The 12,409-nt window shown below is 47.7% G+C and overlaps 2 protein-coding genes across 2 annotated transcripts; one reads left to right on the top strand and one right to left on the bottom strand.

The window, feature by feature from the left end:
- Positions 1-278: 278 nt before the first annotated feature.
- Positions 279-4,162, top strand: stmn2b (stathmin 2b). Its single transcript, XM_077743178.1, has 5 exons — positions 279-477; positions 2,695-2,790; positions 2,849-3,021; positions 3,110-3,301; positions 3,413-4,162. Exons 1-5 carry the CDS (start codon positions 459-461, stop codon positions 3,470-3,472), a joined length of 540 nt encoding a protein of 179 aa, XP_077599304.1. The 5' UTR covers positions 279-458; the 3' UTR covers positions 3,473-4,162.
- A 468-nt stretch (positions 4,163-4,630) lies between these two features.
- hey1 (hes-related family bHLH transcription factor with YRPW motif 1) lies at positions 4,631-7,003 on the bottom strand. Its single transcript, XM_077743540.1, has 4 exons — positions 6,607-7,003; positions 6,440-6,523; positions 6,174-6,255; positions 4,631-5,541 (listed from the first exon to the last, which is right to left on the bottom strand). Exons 1-4 carry the CDS (start codon positions 6,841-6,843, stop codon positions 5,027-5,029), a joined length of 918 nt encoding a protein of 305 aa, XP_077599666.1. The 5' UTR covers positions 6,844-7,003; the 3' UTR covers positions 4,631-5,026.
- Positions 7,004-12,409: the final 5,406 nt, after the last annotated feature.

Below are 12,409 nucleotides of genomic sequence, written 5' to 3'. Positions count from 1 at the left end.
ACAGGGGGGGCTGGTCACATCGATATCAGATCTGTGAGGCGGACTCCACAACCGCCATTAATGTCTCATTTAAAAAAAATAATAGCACTGAAAGATTTCATGAATTCAATTTCAAAAATGGTTGCTGTTTTTAAAATTAAAATCTAAAACCACATTTAACACTGACCTATACAGAGTGTGTTATATGGAATTGCAATACTATATCTCCCAGCAGGTGGAAGCAAACAAAGTCCTTTGTTTTATTTTGAAAGGCCCAGGTCCACGGGCGCACCCCCGCCACCTGCTTCCTGTCGCTCATAACGGAGCAGCAGGCGAACCGGCAGCCCCCCTTCCTCTGTGCTGACTCAGTGCCTCAGCGACAGTCCTGCCCGTCCATCCCCGAGAAGCAGCAGCAGCAGCAGCAGCATCAGCAGCATCACCAGCATCCGCGTCCTCCTCCTCCTCCGCCCGCCGCACAAATGGCCAAGACCGCAATCGGTAAGAATTTCTAACCATCACCACTACCACCCGCCCTTCCATTATAGCACAAATCCAGCTTCTTTTGCCCATATTGCGCATCCGAAAGGTGCACATTACCCCTTTTTTTTCTTCCTATTTGGCACAATAGCTTCCGTCGCCTCCCCATTGATCATCGGAGCGGGACGGGAGCTTCGGGGTGACCTAGATTTCTTTTCGATCGGAGTCAAGAGAATCAAAGTTATGTTTTTTGCCGTATTTTTATTCCCATTATTCGGGCATTGCGCCATCTGCCCCGTATCGCCTGAGTCACGGCCGCGCAGCATAATGCAGAGCCAGCGACCCCACCCAACAATCGCCGGTGCCCCCCCCCCCCCCACCTTCTCCGGCACCCCGCCCCGCTTCTTCTTCTCCCCCCCGAGACCACCCGCCTAATTGACAACACGGTGCTCTCTATTGTGCCGAGCCGCGGACGAGTCGTCTGAATTTTGGGCTAAAACGCGGCGGAATGAATGGCTCGGGTGTGGAATGGCGCCTCGGAGGCCTTGGCGTCAAAGCCAGCCAGTCTCATCCATTTAGCCATTTGCTTTAAAGCGGGGTCTGGCGTTCTGCTTGAAAAGACGCTTGATGGATGGCGGCGCGCGCAGACAGACGTGGAAGAAGGGCGCCTCAACCTTTACATTTATTGGACAGCACCCTCTATTTTCCACCTCATTTTGACCCAAAATCGTGCATGGTTTTTGTACTATGACGGGTTTGGCCTACATTTGTTTTAAGCGGTGACAGGGGTGGACAAGTATTTACAAGATACTGCTTAGCGTAACTTGTTCACTACATTCTTGGGTTTCATTGATTTATATCTTGTTAATTCCCCACTCAAATCCAATCCTTCAATTAAATATAACAATTAGATGTTAAATGTGGACCATAAAATATTTTCCTGGGTCCAGCAATTGGCCCCCGGTCTTTAGGTTTGAAATCCCTGTCTTATACGATTAGCATAGAAGCATTGAAGAAAAAAATATTTGGTTTTAGACGTAAAATGGCCCATTTCTCCAATATGTACAATCTCTACAATAATGTTTATCTCACAAATGCATCCAAAATTGGAAAATACACAACATCTATTTTATGTTCATTAAAAAAGATGACACTTTAATGGGTGTCAATAGCGGCCCTGGGGTCATGCATTTTTCTCCCCTAATGGGGTGTGGTCGAGAAGGCCGAGCTTAGTTGTTTTTCAACCTTCTGGCTTTTTTTTTTGTTTGTCACAAGCTTGCATTCATCAGCGAGGTGCACTAATCAATGGCGCACACGCCCAATGCCAGCTTAGATGACTATTGCTCTTTAAAAGGTGGCCGGAGGGGAAAAGATGACATCAGTCTGAGTGTCCCATCAGAAGCGAGGCCGGCTAACGTTACTGCCGGACGCGTTGACGGGAAATCGGAAAATCTAAATTGGATTTCCGCCGTGGCCACTCAAAGACGTTTTTCGACGGGTCAAAGGTTCATTTAAGCAGGTTGAGAATATCAAATGATGTCATTTTTTTCTTACCTGACATTTTGGCAGATCTTTGGCGTCCTTATTAGCTGCGGCTTCGTTATCTGTCGGAAGGAAAGTCACCTGCGCAGAAGAAAACAAAACATTAGCAATAGATCAATACATTAATATGATTAAATATTGCCTTAGTAACCCCAAAAATATTTACAGATGTCACTTGCTGTTTTATAAAGAGAGAAAATGACCACCAAAAATAAAACAAAGTGATTGCAGAATGAAGTTAAAAAACAATCTGAAACTATTTCCCACTATTAGCATTTTGGTACCTTATTTGGCCTTCAGTGGACTTTTTGTCCAATAGTAAGAATTTGGTGACTATTATTCACTCTGAGGGATTTCAACTCAGGCAGAATAGGACCATTCCAAATGAGTTTTGCATCCATTTTTGTATACCTTACAGATTTCATGTATATCAGACTAATATGCTAATATTCTCCATGTAGCCTCATGATTATGCATTAGCCAGTTGACGCTATTTACAGAACCCACATCTGACAGCCCAAGTAATATAAAAAAGGGAGGTGGGGTCTTGCATGAATGAATAATGCACGGATATCAAAGACCCCCCCAAAAGAAAGGACGACAATCAAACCCCCCGAGCGCTTCTTTTGAAGGCGCGACGACAAACGTCATCCGAGCGGGTTTATGAATGAATTTCGCCACGTTTTGTGCCAACAGCGTACAAGGAAAAGATGAAGGAGATTTCCGTCTTTTCGCTCATCTGCTCCTGCCTCTACCCGGATGTCCGCAAGACTGCCCTGGGCGACTTTGAGGGTAAGCCACGCCCAACACCCGCCGAGGCCACCGGGTGATGTGCCTTTGTCTGTGGCAGACTTGGACATCAAGCCCATCAACAAGCGCGCCTCGGGGCAGGCCTTTGAGGTGCTGCTCAAGCCCACGTCGCCCGTGTCGGACGCCGCCCACGCCGTCACCTCGCCCCCCAAGAGGGACATCTCCCTGGATGACATCCAGAAGAAGCTGGAGGCCGCCGAGGACCGCAGGAGAGTAAGGGCATTTGGTTTTGTTTCTCGCCGGCTGCCGTCGACGGTCAAACTATTGGGCGTAGCGCTCACCTGTGCGTATGGCGTGTCAGTCCCAGGAGGCACAGGTTCTGCGGGCGTTGGCGGAGAAGCGAGAGCACGAACGCGACGTCCTGCTCAAGGCCATGGAGGAGAACAGCAACTTCAGCCGCATGGCCGAGGAGAAGCTGCAGCTGAAGATGGAGCAGATCCAGGAGAACCGGCAGGCCCACATCGGCGCGCTCATGGAGCGCCTCCATCAGAGGGTCTGCATTAAAAAAAAAAAAACATGCGTCATGTGGGCTTTGGATTCAAAACCTGAAACCTGATGACTTTATTTTTCTTCTCCTATCCCCCCCCCCCCCCCCCCTTAACAGGAGGTGCACGCTCAGGAGGTGCGCAGGAACAAAGAGTTGAAAGAAGAGGTGCTGGCATGAGGTGCTTGCCCCCCCCACCCCCCACCCTGAATCCCTTCCCCAGGGTCCCAGTGTGCACCCACCCAGTCTGGAAAAACACCACCACCACACACCTTCCCGTTCCTTCATTGGTTTCCACATGGCATCCTGACGGTGGCGCTCACACATGGAAGGGTTTTAGAGGGTGTCATTAATCATTCGATTCAGCCACCCCCCCCCCCCCCCAACCCCATTGCCAGAAAGCGACAACGGTGGTGTAAATACTTCTTTTTTTCTTATATACGGTACTCAAAGTATTGATTGCAGCGTGGCTTTTTTGTGGCTTAGGTGTTTTTGTGCTGAGTTTGCGAGACCCACCCCACCCCTTTTCGTCCCTACAATTAGCATTTCATGCTAGGCTCAAATAGCATAGCATCCCGATTTCTTCCTTGGTCACACCGCATTTAGCATAGCACACAGCTAGTTAGCAATTAGCAAGGCAGCAGAAACCAAAACCGGGAACCCCACCCCACCCCTCTCTCATCCCATCTTCGTGCCCCCACTTTTAGCAGGGAGGAGCCACGCCTGAGATTGAACCCTATTAGTTGGTGCCGTGTCATGTGACTCTTTCCATCCGTGTGTATGTGTGAGTGACCCGCTTTCTCTTACTCTGCATTACTGTACATCTTTGTCAATCAAACTGTGGTTAATAAAGATTTGGGGTTCAATGAATAGCTTTATGCTTGATTTTTCTTACAAAAAAATGGATTGGTTGTGGAGAATTTCTTGAATGTTTATGGAAAAAAACAACAATGTATTTCCCAAATCAATTTCACTTGCTATTTCATTCAACTGCGGTACTGCGCGTAACCACACGGCGGCGACAAAGATCAGGTTATCAAGAAGACCATTTATGGAACAATAACCTTTGTGATTGATATAAACCACCCCGATCTTCATTAAGATAACTATTCTATGTATTAAAAACGACATTAAAATATAAATCCTAAGCCTCAGCCCAAAAAAACCAAAGTGGTGTTGATGATGCAGGCATACCTAAGAAGACGTCCACTCTCATCTTCTTCATTTGTTCCCACGCGAAGCACATTGGCGGCGTCTTGGTGTCCTGGAAATCCCCTTCTATTAAATGGTTTCCTGCGTGCCAAACAAACAACAAACACAAGTCCACCCATTTCACAGTTTGATTCATCAAAGCATGTTTATTAAAGGAAATGGTCATGAAGTACCAGCGACAATAACGTATTATTTTTCGGCGCCATTGACACCAATGAATGTTCAATTCTATTTGACCGGGATTGAACGATGAGTTAATGGATACATGATTATTATTTTTTTTGTTTTAAATAAAAAAACGTTTCTCAATATGAAAAAAATATATAAAAGAAGCAACAAAAACAAAATTCGCTCTGATTCAAAACTTTCTTAGAAAAGATCTGAGTAAGGAAAAATGTTGTGGCGGGCCGCACAAAATGAAGTGACGGGCCAGAACTGGCCCCAGGGCCGCGAGTTTAACACCCGCGTGTGGGTGACAAAGAAAGAAGGCAGACTGAGTCCAGCTCATTGCGAGTCATTGGGTCAAAAAGCCCCGATCTCCATCATGCCCCAAGGTCTGTAAGGTTTGCCTACAGGGGGCGCCGTCTGGCTCGGGGGCCCCACGGAGGGGGCGATGAGCGGAAACGCTCCGAACGGGAAAGGGAACGCCGAAAGGAAGTGTTTGGTCGTCACGGGGGACGCCAAAGCGGGGTGCGGTAGGGGGGCTCGTACGCAGGGGGGCGAGTGTTCCGAGCGAGGGGCCGCACCAGCCCCACCGGCGCTCCGCCTCTCCGGTGACGAGGAAGCCGACGGGGGGCGCTCGCTCGCCGGGGGCGGGCGGGCCAGTGGCGAGACGAAAGCGGAGCCCCAGGCCTGCAAGTGACCCGGCCCCGAGCGGGCCTCGCGCTGCCCGGCGTAGTTGTTGAGGTGCGAGAGTAGCCGGATCCGCAGGGGGTCGGCGTTGTCCATGGCGCTCAGGTAGCGAGCCGTCTCCGCCAGGCACTCGCGGAAACCCAGGCCCCGGTAATCCATGGCCAGCGCGTGCGCGTCAAAAAAGCCTGAAATCATCACACGTCCAGGCCATTTAGGATGGGAAGGGCGGCACCGACATCCATTTTGAGACTTGACGTATTCTCTCCCTGGCCCTTCTTTTAACATTTGGTATTGTTTTTTTTTTGTATTAATATTTCAGTGGAGGTATTTATTTTGAATAATGCAGTTGTATTTCTTCAATTCCTTTTATTTTGTATCCATTGAGTGAAGAAAAAATATGTTGTTCGTTCTTTTAGATTAGGTTAGATATTTTAATTCATCCGACACTACACAACAAATAGGTAATAAATAAGTAAATAAATACATAAATAAGCATGTTGCGTGAAATATATATGTATACATATAAATATAACATATACACATTGTTTTACAATTTAATTAATTTTGATAAAATCTGGCATTTCTTTTAGGTGAGGTACTATATTTGTATTTCTTTTATAAATACAAGGATATATATTTTAAATGCTGGTATACAAAGAATTTTTTTCACTATTTTGAATTTTGGGGGCATCATTTGCCAATTTTAAGAATGGCATTAGTATTCATTTTTAAATAATTGTTTTAGTGATTTGCGATCAAATGTTTATTTCATGATGTATTCTGTTCAGAGTTAATAGCCAAAGAGCTGTAAATGTACCTTTGCTGCCCGCAGCATGGAGCATCTTCAGGTGGTCCACAGTCATCTGCAAAATCTCAGCTTTTTCCAACTTGGCCGAACCCTAAAATTGCACGGAAACACAAAAATAAAAATCAAATTTTGTATTGGCGTAGTATCAAACGTGGTGTGCCTTCATTGTTTGTTATGTTCTAGTATCCATTATTAAAAATGTGAGTATCGAAGTGACGTCATCAAACTGCGAAGCGATTGATTTGTTTTAAAGAGCCAGCCGCGCAAAAACATACCTGCTTCTCAAAGGCACTGGGCACCAGCCTGCGAAGTTCGCTCAGGCTGTTATTGATCCGGTCACGACGCCGTTTCTCGATTATCTGATAATAAAAGACAAATAAAAACGTGCTTTAGAACCAAGTGTCCATTTTTAGCTCTATTTTCAAAGTCGGGTGGGACTCACTCCGCGTCGCCGTTTCCTCGCCTGCACCTGAGTGGACGTGTCGGGGCAGCCGAGAGCTTGGGGCGAACCTGGGCGTCCCATCTCGTCACCGCTGTCCTTTTCCACCTCGACGGCTTCGTCCGGCTCGCTGTCGGACGAGCTGGGGTCGTAGCTGCGTTTCATGGCGTCCTCGTTGAAGGGAAGGTTATGCTCCACCGGGGCGACTGAGAGACTCGCTGGCCTTTCCCACGGTGTCATTTCAAGGAGGAAGGGTGGGAGGGCAGCCGGGGCCGCCTTCCGGGACGTGGCCTATCAGAGAGCGGTGTGGCTCTTTGATTGACGGCTAGCGAGACGACGTCTTACTCTGGGGGAGAATCCTCCTGATGGCCACGCATAAAAACTTCTAAATGCATCACGATGCCACCTGAAATTTAGCAACATGGACAAACTTATGTAAGGCAAAATGTTGAATGAATTGCAGTAAAAACATAACACCAAGTTTGACGTTTTTCTTACCCGAGTGGGAGTTGGATAAACCCTTTGGCGAGTACGCGAGTGAGGCGTCAATTTTGAAGAGACGATCTTTGAGAAGACTTGGAGAGCGCTCCAATAGCTTTTCTTTCCGTGAATGCAACTGGCTCCTCCCCTTTCATCCAGTGCGTGCGTGCTTGTCAAGGCGGCGACGGCGGCGCGCCGGTGCTTGGCCGGCTGTCAGCACGCGTTGGGCCGTGGGAAAGTTCCCCCCGGCCGACGCCGATAACCAATCAGAGACCGCGGCCGTCTCCTCCGGCGCTGCTCTGAATGGAGCAATTGGTCGGCGGGGCGACGGGCGGTCTGCGAGCCGCCGTGTGAACGTGTAATCCAATACAGACACATCCACCGGGCAGGCCGGCGGGCCGGCCGGGCGACCGGCCCAGACGGTCCCCGGCCGCCCCCATCACCCCCACCCTCCGACCCCCAGCTCGACCCTGGAGCTTCCTCCTCCCCCTCCACCTCAATGCAATGTAATGACGCCATGTTCTTTGACAGCCTCACCGGAGTGTTTGTATACAAGAGAGGTCTCGTGTTACCGCACTGGGGGGCCCCTACAGATTGCGCAATGTAAACCACAGCCAGGGGAGCGAAATAATAACTTGGGTGCTGCCACTGACGCTGGTACACGTCCAGACTTTTTAAACTAGGAGGAGAATGGCCTCCCCACCCCAAAAAGGTGGCGATGCAACCCGAATCCTTTGTCGGAATAAACACAGGTGTGCGTGGTGAAAGGGGGTGGTTGGGCGTGTCATGGGGGGGGTGGGAAGAAGATGGTACTTTGAGTTGCATTGAGCTCGTTTGTTGTATTTCAAGTTAAGCCAGAGTTCCCACGCTGTTATTTTCTAACCCCCCCTCTCTTTGTTCTGGCCGTCTCGTCACATGTTGGGATTAGTCGGGCCGGCCTTTGAAGGTGAGGCTTGCCCACCCTCCCAAAATCCCCACCCTCTGTCTGCAAATCAGGCCACCAACCCAAATTGCATTCCAAACAATGGCGGTTTCGGCGTCTGGATCTAATCTTGGCTGTCTTTTATTTTGGACGCTTCAAGGTTAGCCATGACACATGATGACATTTTATTGTGAAAGGTTGTTGTGTGAAGGTCTTCCATTGCACTGATGCAATAAATAAAACTTTGGCGGCGGGAACCAAGCTGTACACCATATATGGCGTTTTATATCAAGCGCTAGTTAGCATGAAGCTAGTTGACAGTCTTGACTCTCCTATCTTACTTGGCAGCTTGTTTGTTTTGCTTTAGACTTCCTCGTAAAAAGCCAGCACGTTCAAACTCGACGACGAGTGACGTTCAGGAAGCCGCCCAAACGTTAAAACGGGCTAACGCTAATTAAGCGGTCTGCCTGGCGATGGCTAATGTCGCTGCAGGAAGCCTGACGTCTGACACTTGCTTTGTGAAGCTGTTTTTTTTGCGGCAAAAGCTACTTCCACGCATCTTACCGCATGCCTTAAAAAATAAAAAACTGTCGTCGTTGTAAATATCCACCAATTCTATTGTTAGAGCTTCGAAATTAAAAGTATGTTGCGGATGCTAACATGCTAAAGCGCCTGCATGCAGATGTTCAGAACCTGAAAACAATTTGTGGAGGCCGCTTATTGTTTGTAAAAAAACGGTGGCGCTATTCTCCACTGACGGCAAGAGGAAGCGGTGGCTAATTTTGACGGCGACGTGCGCGACACCCCGCTATTGTGTGTGCGCGCGTGTCACCAGTATTGTGAAGGTTGGGTGCCTTCGGGGGGGTCGTCGGCGCGCCATTGTTCCCCCACCACGTCGGTTCCCCTTTTGGCTTTGTTAGATGTTGCGGAAGTTGAGTCGCTTACTTTGGGAGAAAAATCACAAAGTTATTTTCCATTACTTTGAAATCATTGACTAATTGGTTAGCAAATGTAAGCAAAAACAACAACAACAATTCTATGGACCTGAAAAGTGTGAAAATAAAGACTGAGTATCTATGTATTGGCTATGAAATATCATATCTGGATACATAGCACTACACAATAGTGAAAAAGTCCTATTCAAAGGATGATTGGACGCCACACAATCGATTGGAAAGCCATCTTGGGTCCTAACATAGACGACAGCTTTTAACGTTTGACACTTGGCCCGAGCTACACGCTGGGAACGGCGTTAGGAAAGGGGTGGGGGGAAGAAAGAAAAAAAATTCCCGCCCTGCGGCGGCGAGGGGGGTCGGCGGTCCTCTGACCTCGCTAATGGCGACGGGTCAGGAGTCAGTGGCTGTGACGGGAACGTCGGCGGAGCGCGTGACCAGCTCCTGGGAACCAAAACATCCAAGCCAATAGCGACAAAGTAGGACGTCAACATTTGCTTTGTATTTCTAGTTTATCCAAAAAGATTAAAATTGTCAGCATTTCATCGGCCAGGGAGCTTTGCTCCTGAAAAATATATCATTAAGGGAAATGTAATAAACGAGCAATCTTTTACACGCAAGAATAAAAAAAAATGTGAAAGTTTTAGAAAAAAAGAAGGTCCCTGGGCACGGACATTTCCCAACAATCCCCACCGACTATTAGCGGGGGCTTGCCATGTCTGATCCCCCCGTCCGTGGGGGCCCGTTTGCGGAAAAGGCAACTTAAAAAAAGAATGACGAGAATCCCGTCGCATTGTGATTGGCGTGCCACGGCCAGCGCCGCCTCAACCAGCACGCACGCTTGGCTTTTCTTGAAAGGACATGTGCGCCCCATATGCGCATTTCGCCATAACACAATTCAAAGCCCCCCAAAATACTTTTTTTTTTCAAATCCTTTTGCTGCCATTGACAGCAATCGACGTATCATTCATTTTTAAGGGGCAAAGTTAGCAAATTCAAAAATATATTAAAAATCATGTAAAAATAAATCATAGTTCTGAAAAGCAGGGTTCAATTCCCAGTGGGGTTTTGGCCTTCCTATGTGGAGTTCCCATGTTCTCAGTAGGATTAAGTGGCTTTTTTCCGGGTACTCCGGTTTCCTTCCACGTCCACAAAACATGCAGGATCAGCTACGTTTACATTCTTCCTTTGTGAGCGTCATCTTGTGCCCGGAAATTGGATTCAGCACCCCCTACGACCCTTGTGAGGCAAAGTGTAAGACTATTTTTATGTACTAAAGTGTAATTGAGTCAATTGTACGAGTAGCAAGTCCATGTAGGGTACTTGCTTTTGCTTTTACTGGAAAGAATGTCAGATTGAATTTTTCCGTTTTCTGACGTTATTAGCCCGCATATGCGCCTGATCTTCCTGGCTTTAATGTCGGCGACATTTGTCATCCCGCCTTTCAAGTGGGGAAAAATGACAGCAAGTCACGTGACGGCCCAACGAGAAGCGCCGTTTTTGACACAGCCGCGACCGCACATACTTGCTTTGTAGGGTTTTTTGCTCGGGGACGCTTGCGGTCGCTTATTGATGGCGCGCTTCTTTCACAACAGGCGCGCACGTCGCCGTGACGACGACGACGGCGTGCGTGCGTGCTTGCGGGCCAGACTCGGCCGATAATAAGGCGCTCCGACACGAAACGACGGCGCCTACGAGGAAAGACAACAAAGATTTTAGCGTTCAAAACAACAAAATGCAAAAAATCTAATGGCATGTTGCACTTGATAAAGTTGGCCACATGTAGATAACCTTTTTTTTTCTTACATCAATGGATAATATTAAATGAATACATGATATTGCATTAAATCAAATGAGTAAACCAATCAAACTGCATCAATATATCAATGTCTGATATGAAATGGGTGTAAAATTGGTGATTTTTAGTATAAGTCATATCGTTGGTAGGCCAATTGGGAAAAGCCATCCGGAAAAAATGTCCCCTCTAGCGACTGTGTGTGTGTGTGTGTGGTCAGCTGATGTGTGTTGCTCTTTGTTTTCCTTCCATGGGAAAGAGTCGTGGGGGGGAGCTCTCACAGTCGCACACTGTACGAGTGTACGAGCGTGCGCGGAGTAGACAGCTGCCTGCGTCCGTGGCTGCCAGCCGCCGCCGCCGCCACCGCCGTCACGCACGCCATCACGCACGCACGCACGCACGCACGCACGGCGCTCCATCCTACGCTCTGCCCCCAATATTCTCACGGACGCCTGCGTTCTTGCATTACGACACTTGACATGGCAACTTTAGCAAGTTTGCACGCGCGCTACACTTTTTGATTTACAACAACGCTTGTTATTGACGCGCTGCTATATTGATTCCAGACTACCCAGAGAAAACCCACGCAAGAATATGCAAACTCTACACAGTGCTAACCTATCTGGGATCGAACCCTTGATCTCAGAAACGTTAAGCCGACACTTCACATGTTTTTTTTTTTTTTCTTTTGCAGTACCACTACAAATTCATTTTGACGTCTTTGTTTGGGAAGCATTTTTTTTTCTTTTGACGGGTTGGGGGAAAGCGCCCCTTTGGTTCTTTATTTTACAACAAGCTGGACTTTTATGTCTATTTGCGTGTTGTTTTTTTTACGAGGCGGAAAGCCCCTCGGCCGGACCGCGCTCTCGTCTCACAGCTATTTTGGTGCCGACATGATTGGAGACGATGCGAAAACAGACGGAGACCAATGGCCATCGGAATCTTCCATTTGGAGCTTGAAAGGGCCATTTTGATAGAAATTGGGTGGGGGTGCTGTGGCCCAATCACTGTCAGCCCTTCCACTTCAAATGGATTGGACGTCTAGTGCTGTCAATGGTAAACAAGACAAGTGCCAAAATATGTACAGTTGGTATCAAAAGTAGCACAACACTAAATTTCACCTATGACAATAAATTTCTGGCACAAAAACTAACTTAAGTTCAGTACCATTGCACTAAAATATCAATATAAATAACAAAAAAGTGGGAAGGTGCATACTGGCCAGAGGAAGAAAATTGAAGATTGGACATCTAGCGCCATCCATGGCAGACACAGTGTTTATATCTACCAAGGATTTTGCCTCAAGTTTACGCCCAATCAACTTGAAATGGGAAGCCATCTTTCCCACTTGAAATGAATTGGACGTCCAGCACTGCCATTGAGTTAAGGCTCAAAACCATTTTTTAAGCTGCCAAGGTTGCAGGCCGCCACAAACTTGTGTTTTTTTTTATCTGCAAGAAAAGCAGGAAGCGTTTGAGATTTCAATGCCAACACTTGAAAGAAAAACACAAATAGGGTCAATAGTGATTTAAACAAACACAAGAGCTGCTGACAAGGCCAAAGACGTGGGCTAAGGCGGCTAGCATCCACGCAGGAATCATTCCCCAACATGCAGCACCCCCACCCCACCCCAATTGTCAACGGCGCACAGGGCGG

Source organism: Stigmatopora nigra, chromosome 21, assembly GCF_051989575.1.
Source record: "Stigmatopora nigra isolate UIUO_SnigA chromosome 21, RoL_Snig_1.1, whole genome shotgun sequence".
NCBI classification, from domain to species: domain Eukaryota; kingdom Metazoa; phylum Chordata; class Actinopteri; order Syngnathiformes; family Syngnathidae; genus Stigmatopora; species Stigmatopora nigra.
This window is presented reverse-complemented; position numbering and strand designations above follow the sequence as displayed.